This window comes from Natrix helvetica (genome assembly GCF_964273705.1).
Source record: "Natrix helvetica genome assembly, chromosome: 1".
NCBI lineage: Eukaryota > Metazoa > Chordata > Lepidosauria > Squamata > Natricidae > Natrix > Natrix helvetica.
The window spans coordinates 342364637-342392366 of NC_138548.1; the positions used below are offsets into that span (position 1 = coordinate 342364637).

At 43.8% G+C, this 27730-nt stretch overlaps 1 protein-coding gene across 3 annotated transcripts in view; it reads right to left on the reverse strand.

The window, feature by feature from the left end:
* Positions 1–27730, reverse strand: part of PLXNB1 (plexin B1) — a 205177-nt gene that overhangs the window by 117731 nt on the left and 59716 nt on the right. For all 3 annotated transcript variants that reach the window (XM_081947378.1, XM_081947379.1, XM_081947380.1), the window contains one exon: positions 6146–7274. In XM_081947378.1, the coding sequence (XP_081803504.1) occupies positions 6146–7274 (1129 nt within the window). The remainder of the gene's footprint in view (positions 1–6145; positions 7275–27730) is intronic.

Here is a 27730-nt window from a genome sequence, read left to right on the forward strand (position 1 = left end):
GCGTGCCCTAATTAATGGCTCCGCCTGCCACCTATGGCATGCATGCCATAGGTTCGCCATGGGAGTCTGACCACCAATCAGAATACAAGCTCAAGTTCAAAAGCCCAGAGAGGGCATAAAACCAGAGCACTCTCAGCATCTCTTCCCTTTTCCCCCCCAGGACCTCAAATCATGAGGTCCTGTCCATCATCAATAAACCTTCTTTCTAAGCAACTTCCATGAATCCAGTGTTTTTTTCCCCACTTGGAAAAGAAACCCAGAAGGACATTTCTTCCAACAAGGATGAGCCAATATCTTCCAGATATTGGAACAATTTCCCTCCCAAAGTCATCAGTCTAAAAGGAGCACCCAGACCGGCGGCTCCCTTTAGATTGATGACTTTGTGAGGGAAATTGTTCCAAGATACCAGACCAGATGCTCTCCTAATACAGTTGTAGTCCAGCAAAAATGGACACTGCAAAGATTTCAGGCATTTTGTCCACACATCTGGAGGATGCCACAAAGAGAAGGTTAACACCATCAGAAGCAAGATTTTGGATATATTTTTTACGGCACTCCGTCCAAAGTGATAATAATATGGCACAAATCATATTCTAGCTACAAGTGTATTTCCCTCCGCAAACATTTATGTTTCTGAGACTACGAAAAGTGTTTGTGTGTATTGAGACAGGAGGAGAGTTAATTATTTCTGAAGTATATGATTAGGGCATTTGAAATAACAATTTAGAAGTTCAATTTATAGCAGAAAAAAAATGAAACAACCCACGCAGAGTTTAAATTACCTATTATTCTCTTGTGCAGCAAAGTTAATTATGATGCTACGCGTTTCTGTTTAGTACCGCTACAACAGCAATTACAAAATTAAATGTTGTCTGCGATGTGCAAAAAGTGTCACAGTGAAGACAGTATCTACCCGAGTCGATTAAAAGATATGCCTTGTGAATGAGCTTCCTCCATATACAGCTGAATATTGGAGGGTTTTTTTTTTAACTTTCAAAATCAATGTAGGACAGGAGTGGGCAATTAATTTTCCCAAGGGGCCACATGACAAATTAGGATTGTTATGGAGGGGCCAAACCAAAAGGGCTGTGAAGGTGTAAAGGCACGCATGCACACACATATATATAAATTGGGGAGGGGGGAATCAACAAGGGCCTTCGAAACAAAAGCAATGCAGTTTTATATGAGACACGGTGGCGCAGTGGTTAGAGTGCAGTATTGCAGGTTACTTCTGCTGACTGCTGACTGCCTGCAATTTGGCAGTTCAAATCCCTCAAGGTTGACTCAGCCTTCCATCCTTCCGAGGTGGGTAAAATGAGGACCCAGATAGTTGGGGGCAATTATGCTGACTCTGTAAAACCGCTTAGAGAGGGCTGTAAAGCCCTGTGAAGCGGTATATAAGTCTAAGAGCTATTGCTGCTTACACTTATTTACATTTGATTTCTAATTTCCCACTGAGTTCACGCACATTGGGCAGGGACACTCAAAGGGCCAGATATGATCCAGGGGCCATGAAATGCCCAGGTCTGATCTAGGAAAATCCGGGTTTAAGAGGAAAGTGTCTCTCCAAGAAAGGAGGCCAAGGGATTTCAGCAAGAACTGCCTCAAGCCTAGAAGGAAATCAGGACCAATGAAGAGACGAGGAAAGCTTTAATTTCATATCTCTTCTTGGGATCTCAAATTAAGCAAGATCATTGTTTCTTCCTATGTGGCAATCCTGAAGAAAGCTCCTGCTTTCCTGGATGCTAATAGCATTTTGTTCTCTCTCCCAGCTGGCCAGTGACAAAAAAATAGCAAACAATGTTTAAGCGGCCAGATAATCTCTGGACTTTCCCCTCCTGTGCCTGATGAGATGTAAAATGACAGCAACACGTCTGGAGATATCGTAGGGTTATGACAGCTAGTTTATTGAGATGTCGAGCTAGTGCTATGCAGAGAAGCTGTTTTTCTATAGGAAAGTGAGGAGGAACTTTAAGAAATGTCCCATTTTAGTTTGCATTTATTATTGTTGCCATTAATTGTTATTAATAATTGTTAAATCCCAAGGAGCTGCTGATTCCCTTCTACAGAGGAATTATTGAGTCTCTGTCTGTAACTGCCTGGTTTGGCTCTGCAACCAAACAAGACCCACAATACTGTCATATTACCTTCAGACTTCAACATATAATTAGAATTGCATAAATAATAATTGCTACCTGCCTGCCTTCCATCGAGGACCTGTATACTGCACGAATCAAAAAGAGGGCTGTGGAAATATCTACAGACCCCTCACATCCTGGACATACATTGTTTCAACTTCTACCCTCAAAACGACGCTGTAGGGGACTGCATAACACAAGGACATTTTTTTCCTGAATGCCATCACTCTGCTAAACAACTAATTCCCACAATACTGTCATATTACCTACTAAGACTGTATTGCTATTATTCTTCTCATCCTTCCTATTACCTACCTCCTTTGCTACTTATGCCTATAATCTTGTTGCTTGCATCTTACGATTTATATTGTTTTATTTAGTTCCCTAGTATGATTTTGTTTGCTTATTTAGTATCCTATTACCATCACTAAGTGTTCAGTCTTATGATTTATGATGAATGTATTTATAATCATGATTCATCACTTATATCTTTTATGTACACTGAGAGCATATGCACCGAAGACAAATTCTTTGTGTGTCTAATCATACTTGGCCAGTAAAGAATTCTATTCTATGCTATTAAAACTTTCAATAAAGATTATATTAAAAAAAGAAATGAATCCAGAACAAAAGGACTATGATCCTAACCCTTTCATACAAATCCACCTTGTAAGCTCGCTTAATTCTGGGCCTCAAATTTAATACCGTTAAACTGGAAAAGCTACAAAAGGATGCAACTAAAGTACTCAGCTTCCTTTTAAGGAAACACTTGGGTACACAGAGAGATGGTATAGAACAGGGGTGTCCAAACTTGGGAACTTTAAGACTTGTGGACTTCAACTCCCAGAATTTCCTAGCTGGCTGGGGAATTCTGGGAGTTGAAGTCCACAAGTCTTAAAGTTCCCAAGTTTGGACACCCCTGGTATAGAGCAAGTGTCTCCAACCTTGGCAACTTTAAGCTTGGAGGACTTCAACTCCCAAAATTCCCCAGCCAGCTTTGCTTTGTTGGCTGAGGAATTCTGGGACTAGAAGTCCTCCAGGCTTAAAGTTGCCAAGGTTGGAGACCCCTGATATAGACTACCAGAATCATACAATTGGCAGAGAGACCCCAGAGGTCATCTAATCTAACCCCTGCTCTGGACAGCACCACTAGAGCATTGTTTGAGAAACTTGGCCTCTTTAAGATGTGTGGATTTCAACTCCCAGAATTCCCAGGCCAATTCCACACAACTTAAAGAAGCCAAGGTTGAAAAACTCCACAACAGAGTATCTTTGCCAGGTGAGCGACTGCAGTGCCCAAAATTGGACATCATGTTCCAAACAGGATGTGAGCAGGGAAGAATAGAGTAGAACCATTAATTTCCATTAGTTAGCCTCTATGCAGATGATCATGAGCCCTAAGATAACATATGCCTTTTCAGCAACTGCATTATTCTCTGGCTCATGTTTAACCTGTGGGAGACAAGCTTCTCTCCATCTCTTATCAAGTGAAGTTGAATTATGAGACATTCTGAACAGGCCAGAATAAGCTTTCCACTTGGGACATCAGTCAAACCACAGAAGCCTGGACAGTTTTAAAAGGGGATTAGAAAAATTAATAGACATAAAACTGTCGGTAGTCATGATAGTTACACACCTCCTCCAGGATCAAAGCCAATATCCTTCTCAGGGCCAAATGCTCAGGAATACAAGATGAATGGGTGTATACTGAAAAACCTCTGTTGGTGTCTATGACTTCTATTTTTAAAAAAAAAACCAGAATTCTGGACTTCATTCACCTCTGTACCAGTTTTAGCTGGTCTTTCACTGGTACCAACAAAGCAGATCATTCATAAATTAGATCAGAAGCGACCTGTGTGCTGAATTAGGCCCGCAGCATCAATCAGTGAAGAATAACTGATTCTAAGCTGGCTTGGACAGCTGCCATTCGGTCTCCCCCAACTGAAAGGACCCTATGAATTCCCTCTGGGAATCAATGGGGAAGTGCAGATGAATAATAGTCATAAATCCTAGGCATATTGTGCTGAGCTTGCTACAGCTTCTTGATCAGACCTGGGCATTTTATGGTCATATCTGGCCCTTTGGGTGTCCCTATCCAGTCCACACGAGGTCACTTAGAAATTAGAACTCATATGTAACCTGCTCTTGACCACCATAAAAAACAGAGCAATGAATGGGACCCACCCGAAAGCTCTAATCTGCCATTTATGTTAAGTCTATGTGTCTGGCAAGTACATGGATAGAGATTGTTTCATAGGAGAGTATGCCTTCCTTACAACTTGGTGAGCCTCTGCAGACTAGCAGAGAAGTTAAGGAATATCATTTGTCCTATCAAAGGGTAATCAACCCACAGTTCTCACTCAAGGAACAAAGGACCAGGATCAAATTATCCTATTATGGACACATTCTGCATAGTCTCTAATGCTGGGAAAAGCAGAAGGAAAGAGAAGAAGAGGATAACAAGGTGGATGAACTCAGTTACAGTGTCTATAGAGATTCTCAGTCACCCAGGTCATGGATGTCCCAAAGGTGCTTTTTCAACAGGCAACTGGACTTTCTGTTTTTTTCTTCGAAGATGTTTCGCTTCTCAAGAAGCTTCTTCAGCTCTGTTTTCAAAGAAAAAACAAAAAGTCCAGTTGCCTCTTGAAAAAGCACCTTTGGTCAGTTACAGTGGCCAATGGACATATTGTTGGAGGACCTAAAATACAGATCATCCTGGAGAATATCTATCTCTGCCTATGAGTCATGGTGGCGCAGTGGTTAAAATGCAGTGTTGCAGGCTAACTCTGCTCACTGCCAGAAGTTTAATTTATTCAGTCCTGACGCGTTCAAGCCTTCCATCCTTACGAGGCCAGTAAAATGAGGACCCATGTTGGGGACAATATGCTGACTCTGCAAACCACTTAGAGAGGGACGTAAAGCATTGTGAAGCAGTATATAAGCCTAAGTGCTATTGCTATCTATTGTACGCGGTCTCTTGAGAGTTGACAGTGAATTGATGGCACATAATCAATTAATCAATCAATATCAACAAGTAATTTTGTTTTCAAGTCTTCTAGCTGGCCAGTGTTCCTTTTGACTCTGAAAGGAAGGATAGCAGATAACGAAAAGGAAGACATCACCATGGTCTTGATTAATTTAGTTTTAATTGCCGAAGCTCATTTTCCTTGTATGAGATTGTGGAAGGAATAGGTGGAGGTGGCAGCAGGGAAAATCCAGCTGATGTGCAGAGTAAAATGATTAACTCTTAGTTAATCTCTTAGTCTGGGTCATTTTAGCACGCAGCCCCCAAAGGCCTTGATTTCCCCCCTCATTCTTTTAAACTGATACCAATTTATACCTTGGATATAACGTGTGTGTGTGTGTGTGTGTGTGTGAATGAATGCACGGCTTCAAAGTAATCCTATCAGCTGCTTATTTTAATTTAAAAATTTAAAAATGAAATAAAAACTAATTGTCATGGGGAAAATAGAAGATAGGAGTATAAGGTGAGTTCACCAACTTGAATTGACCAAGAAAGATAGATGAATGAATGAATGAATGGGAGAGAAATCTAATCATCATCATCCTTGTTTGCTAGAATGTCCCCTCCAACAAACTTCTTAAAGGTTATGAGGGATCATCAGCTTGGAAAACAATGTGACTGGGAAGGCCTGAATGGCAAATTGCCTGGGAATCCCATCCAAAACCATGTGAATTACATGCATAGGATGTACTTAAAATACGATCCCCAAAGGGCAATATGTTTTATTATTATTATTTTTTTCTGAGAAAATGTTAGGTTACTCAAAGGTCATGCGTTACACAAATAGGTTAAGCCCTTAGAAGGAAATGGCAACCCATTCAAACCTTTAACGTAATTGATATAACAAACTGCTTGTGGGCACTGACTTTTCCTGCACCCTGGATAGATTTTACATCCATCTGCAATAAATGTGATGTCGTAAACCACGCAGAGTCACTTAGGTGAGATGGGTGATGTAGAAATTTAATAAAAGTGCACTTACTGCGGAGAGCTGGACGCAGCTAGAGCTGACATCGTATTCTATGTAGGCCACCTCCCTGCCATCCTCCGTTTTCCCGTCCTTGGTATAACAAAGGTCCCTGGTCTGAGTAATGAAGCGATCTACTTCCTCCATGGGATAAACACAGAGTGCAGATTCCTCACTCAGCTTCCCCAAGGAAGCCTGCCAGGCAGAAAAAGTCACAAAAAGTGCATCTCCTACTTGTCCTTCTACCTCTGTCTGTGCCATGTAGGCTGCCTGCAAGAGGCTATAGGTCTTCTCTTGGGTCCTGCAGACCAAGGGCAGCTCCACGTAGGAGTAATAGTGGGCATCATCCAGACAGATTCGGGAAATGTACGTCTTGTACTCCCGGGACTGCGACTTGAGATCACGCCGGTAGAACAGGAAGTAGACACTGGAACCGTGAGTGAACGACTTGATAAAATGGTGGCTGTATTCGGAGAGCCGACCTACAGCCAACTTGGCTGTTTCCTCATAGGAAAAAATGGAGTGGGAGTCAGGCCCTGGCACCTCTCCTGGGTGAGCCCTGAGATTGCGAGTTGTGATGGGAGGGATGCTGCCTCCCACGCCCCGACTGGTGTATCCTCGGCCAACAAAGAGAAGCGGCACATTTTCTTTGGAGTAACCAACCAGCCCCACGGTGGAAATATTGGGATCATTGGCTACCACATATTGAGTGTCTCCTGGTGTCCGGGGTTGGAAGAGGACATGTTTAATGAAGCCGAGAGTCCTCTTCTCACAGATGCCTTGCCACACGCTGCCGCAAACAATGAGCTCCTTCTCTAGCGAGTTGATCAACAGGAGTTTGATGTAGTTGTCGGTCTCCAGGGCTTGAGGACAATCCTGCTTGAAAACAGGAGGAAGACAATCTTTGCTGTCTAAGATGGGTCCCATGGAAACCGCTTCTTCCATCACCAGGTCTGGGGTCAACTGAAACAGGAAGTTTGTAGCCCCCAGATACAGAGTTCCTGAATCGGGATCCATAATAAAGTGAATAAATTTGGTGGCATTGCGCAAAAAGGTGGGATACCGTAGTTCCTGTGGAATTGTTGGCCCCAGGAAACACAGAACAGGGAGAAGCAATGTCCCCAGAGGCATCATACTTATTATCCTACAAGAGAGAAGATGACAGAGGTAAAGTTATTTTTTTTTTGAAATTTTCATAACATAATCTGTATGAGACTGAATTTTCTTTATATATTCTATTTTGCATTTCCAAAAACAAAGGAGATTATACTCATTCGTACGTTTCTACGTACTATCTGTCATCTCCTTGGAGATAAAGCTCTTTGGGCATTTTAAGAGGAAAGAAGAATATAAATGTAATCAATACAATTTACTAGATATAAATGTAATTATTACTGCTATACTCCAGGCCTTAAAGCACAATTATTTCAAAGCTGGAGGATTAAGATCATACCACGTGCAATTCTGCTCTTGCAGCAGTAATTCAAACAGATTATGACATTCAAATCTACTTACATCCTACATATTGGAGCAAAATAATCAATAGGAAAGAGTAACCATACACAGCTTTTTTTTTTTTACTGAAAAAATCAGAATCACAGATTTACCACCTATTCTCAATTTGTGTGCATCTAACAGAAGTAATTAGTTCCTCGTGGAGTTAGAGAAATTAAGAACAGTGCTGAAGCACATTCATATGTGAATTATTATATTTGCACATTTTCTTTTGAAAGGGTGTATGGTATACTGCAGGTAGTCCTTGACTTACAACAGTTCATTTAGTGACAGTTCGAAGTTACAGCGGCACTGATTTATAGCTGTTTTTCACTCTTAAGACAGTTGCGGCATCCCCATGGTCATGTGACCAAAATTCAGCCACTTAACAACTGATTCATATTTATGACTGTTGCAGTGAGCTGGGATCTCACGATCACCTTTTGTGACCTTCTAACAAGCAAAGTCAATGGGGAAGCTAGTTTCACTTAACAACTGTGCTACTAACTTTAACAACTGCTGTGATTCACTTAACAACTATGGCAAGAAATGTGATATAATGAGGCAAAACCTGTTTAAAAACTGTCTCACTTAGCAAACTGAAATTTTGGGCTCAGTTAAATAAGCCCTCCCTCGAAAATAAGCCCTCCCTGAAAATATTGCCATGTAACAGCAGCCCACTCGCCTCCTCCTGCACCACAAAAATAATAAGACGTCCTCAAAAATAAGGCCAAGTGCTTATTTCGAGGGTCAAAAAAAAAAATAACACCCTGTTCTTATTTTCGGGAAAACACGGTAATAATTTCACACTCAATTTTTAGAAAGAGTGGGGCAATGATGCAAAAGAATCATTTGATGTAGTGGTTAAGGTGCTGGCCTAGAAATCAGGAGACTGTGAGTTCTAGTTTCCGCCCTAGGCAGGAAAGCCAGCTGGGTGATTTTGGACCAATCATTCTCTCTCAGCCCACAGGGTTGCTGTTGCAGAGAAAATAAGGAGAGGAGGAGCATTATGTATGTTCACCTCTTTGTGTTGCTTATAAAGTAATAAATGCAAGATTAAAAAAAACAAATAAAAATAATAACAAACCCAATTAGAAGAGAGTTAGGTAAGGTGACCAACTTTTTTTACAGTGAAAAGGAGGACAAAACACGTTCTATTGTCCAAAATGCTAAGGTGACCAACTTTTTTACAATGAAAAGGAGGACAAATAAATTGGAAAAAATATATCGTAAATAAAAGAAATATTTTATTCATTGCAACAATAATACACTAAAATATAATATATGCATAATAAAAACATTTGCAACATTTTATATTGTAATTATGCTTACATGCCTGTTAATTATTATTTAAATGAGTACTTTTCCATTGAATTAATATTTTTTTGTCAATGTATCATCTTCTAACAATATATTGGAAATATCTGAACAAGAAAGATCCTTCATGTTGAATTTTACGGCAAGTGCTGCAGCTAGAGTATCAACATTCAATCTCGATTTCTCACTTGTCGAAAAATCATTGGCAATTGAAAAAAACTCTTTCAACTGCTGCATTAGTTCCAGGGCAGCACAACGTAAATTGAACAAGTATAAATAAATGTTCACATGGAATATGTTCATTTTTGAAATGGCTGAAAATATCCACCCATCTTTTATCAATTTCAACATGTTGGTTTTCCCATTGTATTAATTTTTCAGAATTTAAATATACATTCAGTCTTCTAATTTCTTCAAAGAGACAATTGTCGTCTATTTTAATGTCTAGCATTACTTTAGATAAAAATTCTTGAGTCTTGACGAATTGTCATGTCAAATACAAATACGTCACATAACGTGCAACAGATTAGCCTTCAAATATCGAAAAGGAGGACATGTAGGAGGACACTTTTCGAGGGAGGACAGAACTTACAAAAGAAGGACTGTCCTCCCTAAAGGAGGACGGTTGGTCACCTTAAGTTAGGTTAGGTGACTTTGAGCCAACCACTCTCTGTTAGCCCAACCTACCTCACAGGATTGTTGTTATGAGGAAAAAAGGAGGAGGAGGAAGAAGTCTTATATATGTTTTCTCCCTTGAATTACTTACAAAATAATAAAGGCCGGTTAAAAATGTAATAAATAAAGTAGATAAAACTCATAAACTCATTTTTGTTTTTGTGTTTTTCTGCTGGCTACAAGATATTTTTTTCTCTCTTTCAAACTACATGCATTCCACTAATAAAATCTAAACTTCCCATGTAAACAGGAAGGGTGAGAGCAAATAAAATCTAGATTCAACTAGCCACCAGTTAATCTTTGCTCATTACAGCCAAGGAGTTTTGAACCAAAATTTGCAGAGCCAATGAAAATATGAATAAACTGGAGTGGTCTTGCTGCACATCTACTGATCCTGTCCCCCACCCCCCTCCAAATTTGACTCTGGTAGCTAAGGCTGATGGGAACTGAAGTCCAACATCTTGAGAGCCACAAAACAGCTGGATGGGACCACAAATGGTTGAACACAATGGTTGGATTTATACAATAAACTGAACATATTAAGGCCAAAAAAATGTTCTGTCTACATAACATGCTGTATTTGAAAAATTGCTTTAATATAGTACCATAGCTGCATTCTCAAAAAGTGGGTCATGACACACGCACATCCTGGGAATTGCAAACAATTGAGAGGGGACACAATTAAAAAGAATTGGCTTGCACAGACAAAGCAGCAGCATTGTCAAAACTCATTTTGGGCTTCGCCCTCAACTTTCCCTGCGCAAGCTTGGTAGTGTGTTGCAGTACTTCAAGGTTTGAGAATATAAAAACTATTTTTTAAATTATTATTAGAACTATCTGATATGCTTATTTCTTGGCCAGCTCTAGCCCCAATGAAATCATGTCTTCTATTCATGAAGGACTCCCACACACTCATTTTCTTTTAAAGGGGTTTAAAGTTTGATAATCCCTATCCTGTTCTGATGGCCTAGTTCACAAAATATGCTAGGAAGCTTGGATTCACATGGCTCACTGAATCAGAAATTATCTAACCTCATTTCATTCTGGTTTAATACAGATAGTCATCCACTTATAACCACAGTTAGGAGCAGAATTCCCGTTGCTAAGCAAGGTGGATCATTAAGTGAGCCGCATCTAATTTTATGATCTGTTTTTCCACAGTTGTTAAGTGAATCACTGCAGTTAAATGAATTACATTGTCATTAAATGAACCCGCTGAATATTATTTTTCCCCTAAAAGAGAAATAGAAATCTTAAGGGAGACAGAAACTCAGAGTTCCGCTCCCTGCCCCAGCTGATATTTTGGTCACATTAAGAAAGACTGGGCCAGCCTATCGTACAAGACAAAAGACCTCCAGTTCTAGGGTGATGGGATTAAGACATGACCCCTTGGGACATAATAGGATTAGCTCTCTACCCATCTAGCAGCAGGGTTGACTGCAAAATTTCCTAAGGACATTGCATCACACAGCAACATTCAACCAAACTTATCTCAGACAACCCCAGCTATGACCTCTGCATAGCACCATGGGAGTCTGACAGCAGCCAATAGAATACATACTCTTGCACAGGAACAGGAAGCTCAAGTTCAAAGCCCAAGAGAGAGTAGCTATACCGCTCACTCTGCACTCCATGGGGTCAGCTGCCCAGGACCTCAAACCCATGTGGTCCTCTCCATTAATAGACCATCTTTCCAATCAGCCTACATATTTCCAGTGTCTTTCTCCCCACTTGGAACTGCACCTGAATTTTGATCACATGACTATGGGGATGTTGCAGCAGTCGCCAGTGTGTGAGGACCTATAATAAGTGCCTTTTTTTAGTGACATTGCAACTTTAAACTGTCACTAAATGAATGGTTGTAAGCCAAGAACTAGCTGCAGTGTTGCGCAAACCCATCCACCAAGTCAGGTTTATGTTAATGATCGAAAGATAAGAAAAATAAATAATAGATTTTACGGAACAAGAAAGCAATTTACTGAGTAAGGCAAGGGAGCGGGGCTTGCCAGAGAAGGGTGGGAACAAAAAAGAAGGTTTCCCAGGAAGAAAGAAACTTGGGCCTCTCAACCATCCAAGTTTTGCAAAAATGAGTCTGCCAGACAACAATTTCAGGCCTTCGCAAGGGAACAATGCCACCTACCCTCCCCATTCTTAATCCATCACTATGGGAACTGCCCATCAAGGCGTGAAGGGTCAACGTGGCCAGGGTGGTGAAAGAAGAGTCCAGGCTCAAGTCTCAGTGGGAAAGCCTCCTGTTGCAGCCAGCACACTTGGCTTTTTCACACACTCGCCTTGGCGAGGGAAAACAAGCTCCATCAAAAAGAGCCTGGACACACAGCTTTCCACAGCCTGATGAGGAACAGGCTGTCCATGCCAAGCCCCTTTCTCTCAAGTCGTTCCGCTGAGTCACATGTCCACTAATAAATGGAAGCTTTCAGTTGGGAAGAAATTCATGAATATTTTCCAACCCTCGCCTCTCCAATGGGAACATGAATACCTAAACTTATGAGACCTAGCGGACAGGGGTTGCGGAATCCAAAACAGAACTTCAGAGCGCCTGGGAGCATTAATATATACTCAACTCTTTAAAGCAGCAGTGTCTTTTCGGAGACTTGCACAACTGTTGGAGCTTAAGATACGGCTGCTTCAAAAGAGTTGCAACCTGGGCTTCCATTCACACTCTTCAAGACAACACTACAGGGCATTGCACCAGCGGTGGGATTCACTTACATTCCCTACAGGTTCACAAATGTGAGGGCCCGCGTCACGTCTGCGCATGTGCAGTGATCACGCATTACGTCGGGGTGGGTGGGCTGAGCCTCCCATAGCCACCGCTACTAGTTTGCCCGAACCAGAGAGAACCGGATGAATACTACCTCTGCATTGTATGCCAAAACAACTGGATACAGAGATATGTAGTTTTTACCCCCACGCCATCACTCTGCTAAACAAGTAATTCACACAACACTGTTTTATGTCCTGGAATGTTAAACCACCTAGGAGAGCTGTATTTACTATTATCCTTCTCATCTTTCCTATTACCTATTTCCAGTGACGTGCGGTGAGGTTTACGCCTGGTGAGGCTGGTGACGTCATCAGGAAGGCGGGGAATGGGACCACGTGTGCTGGAGGCTGAGGCTGCCTCAGTCTCCAGCACACGTGATCCCATTCCCGCCTTCCTGAGTGCGCTCTGCCGGCTCGCACTCCCCAACAGCAGCTGCTTTTTAGTGCTTTTCTGTGCGTCTGGCGTTTAGGACATCCGGCTATCTACCTAAACGCCAGATGCACAGAAAAGCAGCTGCTGTTGGGGATCGCGGAGCGCGAGCCGGCGGAGCGCACTCAGGAAGGCGGGTAATGGATCAGCACACGTGATAGACATCCGGCTATCTATCTAAACGCCAGATGCACAGAAAAGCACTGAAAAGCACTTCGCCTCCAAGCCACTTCGTCTTGATAACATCGCCTACATCGCTGCTGGGCGCGGCCGGATGGAGGTAACCAGAGTGGCGCCGAGGGGTCCGGGCGGACGAAAGAGCGAGCAAGCGAGCAATGGAGGATCAGGCAGCCTGATCCTCGGTCTCTCGTCCGCTGGACTGCCTTGGCGCCACTCTGGCTACCTCCGTCTGTCCGCGCATGGCAGCTGCGGCGACGTCATCAAGCCCCTGCCACTTCTGGACGTCGATTGCAGTCGCGAGGAGCGCGCAAAGTACAGCGAAGGCAGGAAGGTTATTGGCGCTTCCGAGAACCCTCCTGCCTCCGCCGGTTGCCCAGCTGGCACCACCCTGCACGCGCTCCTCCTCCTCCCTCCTCTTCCTCTTATATATATGAAACTCCCTCGTGGATATTATTATTTTATATATTATTATTTCATGATGAGAGGTGAGGCTCTGCCTCCCCTGCCTCCAATGACCGCACATCCCTGCCTATTTCCTTAGTTTCTTATGACTATAACTTTGTTTGTATTCATGATTTATGATTGTTTTTATTTAGTGTCCTATTATGATTTGTGTTGATTGCTTATTTAGTATCCTATGGCTATCACTGAATGTTGTATCTTATGATTTAGGATGATTATATTTTCTGATTATGATCACAATTTATCATTTGTTGCTTGCATGTACACTGAGAGCATATGCACTGGGGACAAATTTCTTGTGTGTCCAATCACACTTGGCCAATAATTCTATTCTATTCTCTTGTCTCAAAGGCCGTGAAATATTTTTATAGAATTTACTTTACTTTACTTTACTTTTATTTGCGCTTATAGACCGCCCCCTCTCCCAAAAGGGACTCGGGGCGGTATACAGTCCATACAAAAATACATCATATGAATAATTAAATAATTAAATAGTTAAATTGTTAAATAGATAAATATGGAGGAGGTTAAAAAGAACTGTGCAACTAAGTAAAGTATCTAAAATATAGTTTTAAAAAAACCCTAAAAAATATCCCATAAATTTAATTTTAAAAACAGTTCCCCTAAAATACCAGTTAACAAATCTATCTGCCAGGAGGTGTGGTCGCGAGCAGAAGGAGCGGAAGGGAGGAGGAGGGGGAGGATATCATTCCTATACAGGGCTCTTTAATTCCAATGGTCGCAGGGAGGGGCAGATACGAGGACAGATTAAGAACTTACAGTCGGTTGGGAGACCGTGGTTGCTGGTTACACCCGGTCGCTTGTACCAACCCCCGCGTTCTAGGTGGTCAAGAGTTACAGACCCAAGGCCTGAGGCTGTTGTTATGCAATGCGAGGTCCGTTGTTAACAAGGCCCCCCTCATTCACGATCTAATTTTAGAGGGGGAGCCGGACCTCGCGGGAATAACGGAGACCTGGTTGGGCCACGAGGGAGGTCTTCCCCTCGTGGAAATGTGCCCACCAGGCTACCGAGCATTTCACCAGCCCCGGGCCCAGGGAAGGGGCGGTGGGGTGGCAGTAATTATTCGGGAGGACTTAGAGCCGAGGGAGTCTACTGTGCCACAGACGTCCGGATGTGAATCCCTTGTTGTGAAATGGGGCCCTGGGAGACAGTTGGGCCTGCTGATAGTATACCTGGCTCCTCGCTATACATCAGCGGCCCTGCCCGAACTCCTCGAGCTGATCGCATCGGTGACGGTTGAGACCCCCAAACTTTTAGTGATGGGGGATTTTAACCTGCCATCGATGGGAGAAGCATCAGAGGGGGTTCGGGAGTTCATGGCTTCCATGACAGCCATGGACCTGACTCAAATGATTCAGGGCCCGACACATGAGGGAGGACACACTCTGGACCTTGTTTTTGTCTCTGGCCAGTGGCTGAGTGATCTGGGAGGAGGGGACTTAACCATCACTCCCCTGTCATGGTCAGATCACTCACTCCTTCGTCTTGACTTCCCTGGTGCTACCTCCCGCTGCGGGGAGGCGGAACCGGAAAGTACCAGATGGTTCCGCCCCAGGCGCCTGATGGAACCTGATAGGTTCCAGACGGAGCTTGGGCCACCTCCTGTAACCTTGACCCGCCCCCGGGTAGAGGACCTGGTGGTCGCGTGGAATAATGCGAGTACCAGGGCCTTGAACCGGGTGGCGCCTTTGCGGCCTCCCCGGCAGCAACGATCCACCCTGGCCCCTTGGTTTACCGAGGAACTAAGGGTGATGAAATGCCGCAAGAGACGTCTAGAGAGTCGTTGGAGATCCTCTAGCTCCGAATTTGATCGAACACAGGCACGAGCCCATTTAAGGACGTACCTTGTGGCATTGAGAGTGGCCAAACGCCAATATTGTGCCACTCTCATTGCATCCGCGGAGAACCGCCCTGCCGCCCTGTTTCGGGTGTCCCGCTCCCTCTTGTTTCAGAGGCCGCGGGAGGCCCCTCTACAGGGCAGGGCAGAGGAATTTGGTAAATATCTGCAGGATAAAATCGCTCAAATCCGGAGGGATTGGGTCCCTGTCAGTGGTCCAATGGAGACGTCCATGGCGAGTCTTGAGGAATCGATCTGGGAGGAGTTTGACTTGGTTGCCATCGAGGATTTGGACAGAATGCGTGGACGACTGTGACCCACCACATGTTTATTGGACCCGTGCCCCTCCTGGCTTGTACTGGCATCCTGGGAGGTTACACGAGACTGGCTCCTGGGCCTAGTGAATGCTTCGTTGAGCGAGGGGTGTCTCCCGGCCGCCTTGAAAGACGCGGTGGTGAGACCCTTGCTCAAGAAGCCTTCCCTGGACCCTTTGGAGCTGGCCAATTATCGTCCTGTCTCCAACCTTCCCTTTTTGGCGAAGGTTGTAGAGAGTGTGGTGGCCTACCAGTTTCCACGTCATCTGGAGGAAAATGATTATCTTGACCCGCGCCAGTCCGGCTTCCGCCCCAGTCACAGCACGGAGACGGCCTTGGTCGCGTTGGTGGATGATCTCTGGAGGGCCAGAGATAGAGGTTGTTCCTCTATCCTGGTCCTATTAGACCTCTCGGCGGCTTTTGATACCATCGACCATGGTATCCTGCTGCGCCGGCTGGAGGGGTTGGGGGTCCGGGGCACCGTTTTGCGGTGGTTCGGCTCCTACCTTTCTGGCCGGACGCAGCATGTGTTGGCAGGAGAAGAGAGGTCGACCCTACGCCCCCTTACTTGTGGGGTGCCACAGGGGTCGGTCCTCTCGCCACTCCTGTTCAACACATATATGAAGCCGCTGGGTGAGATCATCCGTGGTTTCGGGGTGGGATACCACCTGTACGCTGATGATACTCAGCTGTACTTTTCCACCCCGAACCACCCCAACGAGGCCATCGAAGTGATGTCCCGGTGTGTGGAAGCCGTACGGATCTGGATGGATGACAACCGACTCAAGCTCAACCCCTCCAAGACGGAGTGGCTGTGGGTACCAGCTCCCCGGTTCAGCCAATTAACTCCATCATTGGCCATTGGGGGCATTCAACTTGCCCCTGTGGAGCGGGCGCGCAATTTGGGCGTCCTCCTGGATGCCCGGCTGTCCATGGATGACCATGTGACAGCCGTGGCAAGGGAGGCGTTCCACCAGGTTCGCCTGGTGCGCCAATTGCGCCCCCTACTGGACCGGGACGCCTTACGCACAGTCACTCATGCGCTGGTGACGTCTCGCTTGGACTACTGTAACGCTCTCTACATGGGGCTTCCCTTGAAATGCACCCGGAGGCTACAGTTGGTCCAGAACGCAGCCGCGCGGGTAATTATGAGGAGTACTAGGTACTCCCATGTGACACCGTTCCTGCGCGAGCTGCACTGGCTTCCTGTGGTCTATCGGGTGCGTTTCAAGGTTTTGATAACAATCTTTAAAGCGCTCCATGGCTCAGGACCTAGTTACTTGCGGGATCGTATTCTGCCCCATACATCCCTGCGACCAATCCGCTCGCACAGAGAGGGCCTCCTCCAGGTGCCGTCCACTAGACAGTGTCGGGGGGCGGCGCCTAGGAGTAGAGCCTTCTCTGTGGCGGGCCCAGCCCTGTGGAATGACCTCCCTCCGGATATTAGGAATACCTCTGACCTCCGCTCCTTTCGTATTAAGCTTAAGACCCACCTATTCCAAGTAGCTGGCCTGGCTCAACTTTGATCTAACCATATCGCTCCTGACGGGTTTTTAATTGGGTATTTTAATTATATTTAATTATTTAGGGGTTTTTTAATCACTGTATTCTAATTGTTTTTTATTCATCAGCCGACCTCCTCCTTGTGTATGTCTCGGTATATGTCTCTGTTATATGTTTGTTTTGTCCACATATTTATTTCATATGTTTCATTGTACGCCGCCCCGAGTCCTTGGGGAGAGGGTGCGGCTAAGAAATAAATATTTATTATTATTATTTATGAATGTGCCAGGCCAGCTAATCGGAACAGGTGAGTCTTCAATTTTTGTCGGAAGGAGCGGAAGTCGGTGGTGGTTCTAATGTCGGGGGGGAGGTCATTCCAGAGGGTTGGGCCCATCACAGAGAAGGCCCTACTCCTCGGCGTCGCCCGTTGGCATTGCCTCGTGGACGGCACCAGGAGACGTCCCTCCCTGTGAGAGCGGATTGGCCGCAGGGATGTGTGTGGGAGGATGCGATCCCGCAAGTAGCTAGGTCCTGTGCCATGGAGCGCTTTGAAGATGGTGATCAGAACCTTGAAACGCACCCGAAAAACCACAGGCAGCCAGTGCAGCTCGCGCAGGAGAGGTGTTACGTGGGAGTACCTAGTACTCCCCATGACAGCCCGCGCGGCTGCGTTCTGAACTAGCTGCAGTCTTCGGGCGCGTCCCAAGGGAAGCCCCATGTAGAGAGCATTGCAGATTTTTAATCTGAAATACTTCTTTGGCTTGTAATACATCTATGAAATTTAAGGTATAAGTTAAAACTGAATTATCGCAAGTCATGTTTTGCAACGTGAAACTACTTAAACATGAAACTGCAGCTTAAATGCTGCAGTACGAAAAATGCAACAGAGATACTGGACAAAAGAACTACCCCACCTTTTCATCGCAATACAACTAACCAAAAGCAATATTACCATCATGCTTAAAAGACAGCTTTTCCTTAGGTGTAAATGGCTGTTGTTTGAGAATATCAAGTATCACTATTCTTTTTTTCTTCTGCCCATACTGTCCACATAGCAGCAACCATCAAAATTCCTGGCAACAATACAGTAATTGGGTAAATCACATAACATATTTCTAAAAAAAACTGCTTTGGAATGTCTAACTGAATGTCAAAATTACTTAACTGACAAAAATAAAATAATACAGAAAAAAAGCTTTACATTAGCACGAAGTGAGCACTGCGTGATAGGGAATATTCCAATAGAATTTCCATATACGGTACTTCTATGTTCCCCTTGTTGTACAGGGAAACCTCACTTACTGACTATCCATTTTAGTGACCATTACAATACTGAAAAAGTAACTTTATGACTCGCCCTCATCTTTACAACTCCAAGCACTATGAAGCGAACTATAAGTCTACATGTTATCGCTATTGTTATTTTATATAAATCCTGCAAGGCATGGGATAGATTCTTTTCTGCTAATGTGCTCAAAACCTTATCAGGGCTAACCTCAAAACTGTGGATCCCGATTTTAGGAGGACAAGGACTCTCTACTGGTACTTTGCCGTTTGATTAAGATGTTCCTTTTTTTCTGCTTTCCTTCATTCCACATGGAAGGTAGTCCTTGACTTACAACCATTTGCAACCATTTCGAAGTTACAACGGCACTGAAAAAAAGTGACTTGTGACTGTTTTTTTACACTTACAACTGTTGCAGCATCCCATGGTCACATGAGCAAAATTCAGACGGCTATCTGGCAATGGACTCCTATTTACAAGGGTTGCATTGTCCTAGGGTCATCTGATCCGCTTTTTAGAACTTCTGACCGGCCAAGTTAATGGGGAAGCCAGTTTCACTTAACAACTGCGTTACTAACTTAACAACCACATTGATTCACTTAACAACTGTGGCAAAAAGTTCATAACATGGGTTAAAACCCATTTAACAATTGCTTAGCAACAGACATATTTGGCTCAATTATTTAAGCCAAAATAATTTGTACTTATGTAATAATAAATATTTGAACCAATCTTGCCTATAATATCTCCCTCGTTTTATTATTTAATTGGAGTGGTGGGGATATTTGGTATTTCTTTTAAAGGACTTTAATACTGTATTGGTCTTCACCGATGCTAGCCCCTTGGAGTGACTCTACATATTGGAAGGACGAGGTATTTTAATTAACCTATCGATCAATCAATCTGTATTCCTAGGAGATCTTACACTTAGTAGACTAAGGTAATTATAAATAGACTTTGAATTATATTCTTAAATCTCCTTTACAAAGATATTCCAATGGGCCAAGCCTGCAGTTTTCAGAAAATAAGCGAGAATACTTCCTTCAAAGTACATTTGTGCTCAAATATCAAGGAAGGGAATAGGGTGTGCTGATTATTTATTTTAACAAGTAGCATTTTGTTAAGCTCTAAAATCCAGCTCCATGGGTTTGTTTTAGATAAGCAAGCAAGATAACAAAACACTCATGCTCACTGAAGCCACGCTGGCACGCTGCCTCGCAGCCCCCATAAACCGATTCACATCACACACCGCGTTGAGTTGACTCAAACAGAGGGTCTTTGTTCAGAGGGGATATTCTCCCAGTATAGTAACAGTTTTTCCGCCTTACAAAGCCATTGGGGATCCCCCACTCATGTGAAATTTCCAGCTACTCTGCACTGAGGTCATGGGGATGAGAGGTGGCAGGAGAGACTGAGATGCATTTATAACAGCCAAATATTGAGGAGCTCCTGTTTAAAAAGTGCAGAGAAGAACAACCAAGATGATCAGGGGCCTGGAGGCTAAAACAAGAAGAATGGTTACAGGAACTGGGCATGGCTAGTCTAGTGAAGAGAAGGACCAGGGGAGACATGATTGCAGGGTTCCAATATTTGAGTGGATGCCATGGAGAAGAAGGGGTTAAGCTATTTTTCAAAGCACCTAAAGGCCAGACAAAGAATAATGGATGGAAACTGATCAAGAAGAGTTTCAACCTAGAAATAAGGAGAAATATTCTGACCGTGAGAACACTTAGCTAATGGAACAGCTTTGCCTTTGGAAGTTGTGGGAGCTTCATCACTGGAGGCTTTCAAGAAGAGACTGGACTGCTATTTGTCAGAAGTGGTGTAGGGTCTCCTGCTTGAGCAGGGGGTTGGAGTAGATGACCTACAAGGTTCCTTCCAACTCTGTTAATCTAATCTACCGTGGAGATCGAATTGGTCAATCCTTGAGGAAATCGTCCCTGACTGTTCTTTGGAAGGACAGATACTGAAGCTGAAACTCAAATGCTTGTGGCCACCTAATAAGAAGAGAGGATTGATTGGAAAAGAACCTGATGTTGGGAAAGTCTGAAGGAAAAAAGGGGAAGGGGACAGCAGAGGATGAGATGGTTAGACAGTGTCATCGACCCAATGGGAATGAGTTTGAGCAGACTCCAGGAGACAGGGGAGGACAGGGTGTGTGTGTATGTGCTATGATCCATGGCATTGGCAAGAGTTGTTGGGCACGACTTAGCAACTGAACAATAACAACAACCCTTTACAGAAGAGATGGCTTGTGAGGTATCTACTGATTTTCCTGAAGCTTTAAGAAGCAAAATAGTCACATTAATGCTTCAGGAACTAATGTCAAGGTTCCTCCCCCCCCCAAAAAAAAACCAAGCCAAAAAATCTCTTACATCCACTCACTTAAATCTATCATGTCTCCTAAGCAGCAGCGCAAAATACTGCAGACGTAGACATAGAGGTGGACATGAATCAGAGGTGGGTTGCTCCTGGTTCGGCCTGAATTGGTAGAACCGGTAGTAGCGGTGGTGGGAGGCTCCGTCCACCTGCCCAGACGCTTCTGCGCATGCACAGAAGCGTCGCACGGGCGCACGAGCAAACCAGTAGTAAAAAAAAATGGAAATCCACCATTGACATGAATATAGATAATAAGTTGTCTTATCTTTTCTTCCGGTGAATTGGACGATCCGTTCAGGAGAGGTGAAGCAATAGAAGGAATCCTACTGGGTCACCAAGTCCAACAACATCTCCCCATCTCACGGCGGCTAAGATGTTTGTTTTCTGACATTCCAGTCCTTCCTGTAACCAGCTTTGCAGGTGGTGTAAATTCCCATGGCTGATTTAAGCACGTAACATGTAACTGGGGTATTAGGTCAGATGAAGTCAGGTAATTGAAATCAAGCTAACCTATGAGATATCTGCCTCCCCCTTGGTCCTTCTTTGCCCCCTTTTCCTCATATGAATCCTCATTATGAACTAGCAATAGCTGCACTGTTTTTTAAAAAAGGGAACAATGATGGTCCTGGCTGCGGGATTACATGGCTGCAATGCAGTGGTGAAATTCAGTTTTTTTTTACTACCGGTTCTTTGGGTGTGGCTTGGTGGGAGTGGCAGGGGAAGGATACTGCAAAATCCCCATTCCCACCCCACTCTGGGGACAGCCAGAGGTGGCATCTGCCGGTTCTCCGAACTACTCAAACTTTCCGCTACCGGTTCTCCAGAACCTGCTGGATTTCAAACCCTGCTACAAAGCTACCTTTTGAGTTCATAGAATTTTCATGAGGTTTTAAGCTCTACTGAGGGGCTTCCAGAAAAAAGAAACAATTCAATCGTCTTTTTTTTTCTTTCTCTTGGAACTGGGCTGAATTGGAGGGATCTTGGTAAAGAAACACAGAAAGAACAAGACGTGTCAGGAATGCAGTCTGATCAATGGTAAAGGTAGTCCTCGACTTACAACAGTTCATTTAGTGGCCATTTAAAAGTTACAACGGCATTAGAAAAAGTGACGTACGGCCATTTTTCACGCTTGCGACCGCTGCACCACCCCCATGGTCACATGATCAAAATTTGGATGCTTGGCAATTGACTCATATCTATGGTGGTCGCAGTGTCCCAGAGTCATGTGACCTTACAAGCATGGTCAATGGGGAAGCAAGATTCAAGTAACAACCCATGTTACTACCGTGTTTCCCCGAAAATAAGACAGGGTTTTATTTTCTTTTGACCCCCAAAATAAGCGCTTGGCCTTATTTTCAGGTTGGTCTTGTTGTTTTTGAAGTGCAGGAGGTGGCGAGCGTGGTCACCTCATGGCTGCTGCTGTGTTGCAATATTTTTGAGGAGGGCTTATTTTCAGGGGAAGGGCTTATTTTAGCGCATGCGCTCAAAAGCCCGATTGGGCTTATTATCCGGGGAGGCCTAATTTTCAGGGGAAATGGGTAACTTAACAACTGCAGAGATTCACCTAACGACTGGGGCAGGAAAGGTTGTGAAATGCAGCAAAATTGACTTAACAATTAGCAACAGAAAAGTTGGGCTGAATTGTGGTTGTGAATAAAGGACCACCTGTATTACCCCGATAGACAGATTTTGAAAGAGAGCAGCCAAGTTAGCGGATTCTCACTAACACTCTAATAAATTGTATGGCAACAAGGCTAAATTGAAGTTTCCAAATCCTTTTATACTGTTTTCTAAGTTTCCTTTAATCTACCAGCACCCATAATTGTGAACACACAACAAGGTGGATTGTCCACAATTATTTAGAAAGCATTATTAACAAGTTCAAACAGCCGGAGAGACGGAAAATGTCTGCTACCTTTAAAGAAGTAATTATCCTCTATCATCCCACAGCATTAATAGCTACCTGTGAAGGTTTCAAAGCAGGTACTTTGCAAATGCCTATCTCATCAACAATATAGAAAGGAAAACAGTCACAAATATTTGACAGAATTAAAGATGCTTAAATGTTTAACTCTAGCAGAGGGCCAAATGAGAAGGATGACACGATAGGGACCGTGGCCAAGAAGGAAGCACAAGAAGTGGAGACAATAAAGACCAGGGGGGAAAATGGAGAAAAAAGGATGTGAGGGAAGATATAAAATATGAAAGGTCACAGTATTGCTGCTTATTCTGACAGGAAACATATTTTCCACGGACTCAGACGATTACAACACAAAGAAGCTTTGGATAAACAACCAAAAGCCCATGGAATTGCCGTAAATGGAACTGGTCTGGACACTCATTAAAAAAAAAACACTTAGGAAATGGACTTGAACTTATGGACTAGTGTTTCATATGCAGATAGCTCAGGAAATGATTTATAAAATCTTATTGAAACATGAAGACTACAATTCTGCCCTCAGTCTGCCTGTCCTCGACTTACGAGTTTGCTTAGTGACCGTTCAACATTACGACGGCACAGAAAAAAGCTTATGACTTACGACCCTTTTTTCACAGTTACAACCTTTGCAGCCCCATGTTCATGTGATCAAAATTTAGACCCTTGTCAATGTTTTTTCCCCCCCCAAATTTTTTTCAGTTTATTTTTCTTTTAATACAACCATTTCATCAATCATTAAACAGTGTGTCGTCTGGGTACAATTTTTTTGTGTCATAATAGTTAAAGCCTACCACCATATTCATTATATACCGTATCTCTATTCTTATTTTAATACTAGCACTTAAAACTTCACCTATCTATTATTATAACATTTCTCTTTTTAATTTATTTAACTTCGTAATGCATTATTTTCATATTTATTCTCCAAAATAGCTCCCGTCTATTATATGGTTTCATACTTACGACCGTGGCTGTGTCCCAAAGTCACGTGACCCTCTTTTGCGACCTTCTGACAAGCAAAGTCGATGGGGAAGCCGGATTCACTTAACAATCGGGTTACTAACTTCTCAACTGCAGGGATTCACTTAACAACTGTGGCAAGAAAGGTCGTAAAATGGGCCAAAACTCACTTAACAAATGCCTCACTTAGCAACAAGAATTTGGGGCTCGATTGTGGTCATAAGTCAAAGACTACCTGTATTTAGGGAATGCAGCCAAAGCAAGTCCTGCCAGGTTAGAAGCAAGGGCACAGCCAATATCTCCTTCCCTTAGCATGCACAATCTTCTGTCCTGCAATGAGGCTTACACATCCAGACACGTAGCCTAAGAAAAGAATATAAGAAGAGTCCTATATACCAGCCCTAGGGTCCTTCTGCCCATATGATTCCTTGCCCATGTCACACCAAAGATCTATCTAGGAAATTAAAGATATAAATATTGTTTCTTAGCTAGGAAATTAAAGATCTAAGTGGTAAGGAAAGGGGAAGGAAGAGGAACTTTTCTCATGTGATGCAGAAAATGCAGGGGCTGCATTGCCTCGCTGTTGAGCGACCAAACCAGTCTACTCGTTAGCTGCACACCCAGAAATTTGCTGCTGCTAACCATCTCCACATCTCCAATGGAAAGACATCAACAACATTACTAATAGCAGGATAATTAAGAATGTTGATGTGAAAAACAATGCAAGGTAAAGGTAAAAGTTCCCCTCGCCCTTATGTGCTAGTCGTTCCTGACTCTAGGGGGCGGTGCTCATCTCTGTTTCAAAGCCAAAGAACCAGCGTTGCCCAAAGACGTCTCCATGGTCATGTGGCCAGCATGATTCAATGTTGAAGGCCCACGGAACGCTGTTACCTTCCCACCAAAGGTGGTCCCTATTCTTCTGCTTGCATTTTTAAATGCTTTCAAACTGCTAGATTGGCAGAAGATGCGACAATAATGGGAGCTCACTCCATTACGCGATGCTAGGGATTCGAACCACCAAACTGCCGACCTTTCAATCAGAGGGGCAGAGGTGGGTTCCTACCGGTTTGGACCAGTTCAGCCGAACAAGTCATGGTTTGGCGGCCTGGGTCACTGGAACCGGCAGCGACCCAGGCTTGCCACGCCCCTGAACTGGTTCTCCTACGGGGCTGCCATCTTGATTTTCAGTTCTGCGCATACGCAGAACAATTGTAGTTACACAAATGTATTGATTTATTTATTTGAACATTTTTGCACATGCGCAGACCTATTTTCGTGCAAACGCACACCAAACTGGCAGTAATGACAGGAGCAACCCACCCCTGGCTCGGGGGCACGCAACTAAAGTTTGCATCAGCTGAAGCTTCCAAACACTCTTCAAGGGCAGGCCCTTGTAGAGCATATTACAGTAGTCCACATAGGAGGTGATCAGGGCTAGAGTGACCAGCAGCAGAGCCTCCTAGTGCGGGAATGCTCACAAGTGGTGCACAACACGAAACTGTGCAAAAGTAAATGCGTATTGCAGAATATACGACTTCTGCAACAGAGTGGTCAATGCCTGGAATGCACTACCTGACTCTGTGGTTTCATCCCCAAATCCCCATAATTTAACCTTAGACTGTCTACCGTGGACCTCACCCCATTCCTAAGAGGAGTGCATAAGCGCACCAATGTGCCTTCCATCCCTGTCCTACTGTCCCCACTTATTCGTGTCCATTTCCTGTATTCATAATCATTTTTATACTTATATTTGTTAGCTTATACATGCTTGACAAAATATATAAAATCAAAATTAATTAAAAACTCTCCTAGCCATGGCTGCCAACTGTTGCTGATTGACAGAGGAATCTCTGCTGGGAATTGTTTGGTTAGTAAGTATACAGTACAGGTAGTCCTCAACATGCAACCATTTGTTTAATGCCTTATTGCCCTACATTATTTTCAGCTGCTCTGATAATCCCAGCATCATAATAGCTAGATGAAAGGGATAGTGATGGATAATCTACATATCCATCTGCAAATGCTGGTGGAATCTGTTAATCTGCATACTGGCTCCACTGACCCTGAATTTTTCTCCTCTTGTATCATCGCAGTGTGTGTGCGCGCCCACGTGTTTGACAAGATTGATTAACTTCAATAGTTACTCCTTTGAAGTACTCATTAATTATTCTTCATCAGGAAGATAGCACTGTGCCCTTCATTTTTTTATTGATGGTCCCCTAGGAAATTTCCCACCCTACACAGCCAAAATACCACTCCCAGATTCGCTGTACTTAATCTGAACTGCAACAGAAGGCGATGAAGGATTAATTGCTTCTGCCAGGGAAGCCTGTATCACTTGTCAGGGGACATTGGAGCTGCAAAGGAGACTTGTTGAGCTACTTTTGATTAATTTTGTTTTAAAACTGAAATGTACATTAATTGGTATTGGATTGCCCTTCTCTGGCGCCTTTCCGTCCAAGAGGCAAAATGAAGAGAACCCACACGTTCTTCATCATTATCAGAAATTCTAATCTCAGTTCTGCAGTAAAAGATTGATCTGACTTTTCTTCTATTATCTCCCCGATCAACCTCTCTTAAGCCCTAAATACATACAGCAATAGAATGTAATGCCCCCCTCCCCAGAGGTGGTATTCAACAGATTCTGACCAGTTCTGGAGAACCGGTAGTGGAGATTTTGAGCAGTTCGGAGAACTGGTAAATACCACCTCTGGCTGGCCCCGCCCCATCTATTCTCTGCCTCCCGAGTCCCAGCTCATTGGGAGGGAATGGGGATTTTGCAGTAACCTTTCCCTGAAGTGAGGAGGGAATGGGGATTTTACAGTGTTGGAAGAAATGTCCTTCTGGGTTCGGCTCCAAGTGGGGAAAAAGACACTGGAGACATGGAGGCTGCTTGGAAAGTTGGTTTTAATGGTGGACAGGACCACATGGCTTGAGCTCCTGAACAGGAAAGGTGATCACATGCTTCAATGTTGGTGGAGAAGAGAAGGGAAGAGAAGAGAAGAGAGGAGACGAAGGGCTTGCAAGGCTTTTTATAATCTGTTCGGCCCCACCTATCTGTTTCCTCTTCCTGTGTAAGAAATGTATTCTGATTGGTTGCCAGACTCCCATGGGCCCGTGCAAGAGCAACTCTCTAGGCTGAGTCCAGGTTTGGTTGAATTCTCAGAGTTCTCAGATGCCATGTGGTCAGTTGAGTAAAGTGCCAATATTATCATGCCTTAATCCTATCCCCCTGGGGCTGAAGAGGAGAACTCTTTATTATGTAAAGTGGACTAGTTTGGCCTTCTTAATGGCCCATTGACAAAGTGGGGATGGGCAGGAAGCTGCAGGAATTTACTTTGTGTTTAAAATGTGTTTCTCCCTTTTTCACATCCAGGAAAATATAATATTCTGCCTTTTCAATATTTCCTAGGATATTTCATTTTTCTGGGAGAGGGCTGGGTGATAACTTCCTACAACAGTATCCTTTCCCTGGATTGGGAAGGAATGGAGATTTTACAGTATCCCTCCCCTGCCATGCCCACCAAGCCACGCCCACCAAGCCACACCATGCCCACCAAGCCACGCCCACAGAACCGGTATTAAACAAATTTGAATCCCACCACTGCTCCCCCTATCAGACTAGGTTTCATGTGTTTAATAGTTAATAATCACAATAATATCTGATAATGAGAGAAACAAATCACAGACCAATGTCAGCTCTTCAGCATGGTTTTCCACAACTTATTTCTATTTCTAACATTTTAGAAAAGAGAGGAGAGGGCAGTGGGAGGGAGATAGCCTTTCTATAATCGATGAAGCACATACTAGACTTCTGGTTGGTATTCTTTGGTATTCTCTGTTATCCAGTGTGCATCAGCAATATTGTTTTGCTTTCCTCAGCTTTTTCTAAAATCAACTTCAACATCTGGCATCTCTTTTACCATGTAGGGCTCTAATCTGTGTTGGATGATCCGAAGTATTATTTTACTAGCATGTGAAAGAAATTTCAGATCTAGTACAAGCCCATATAGTATTAT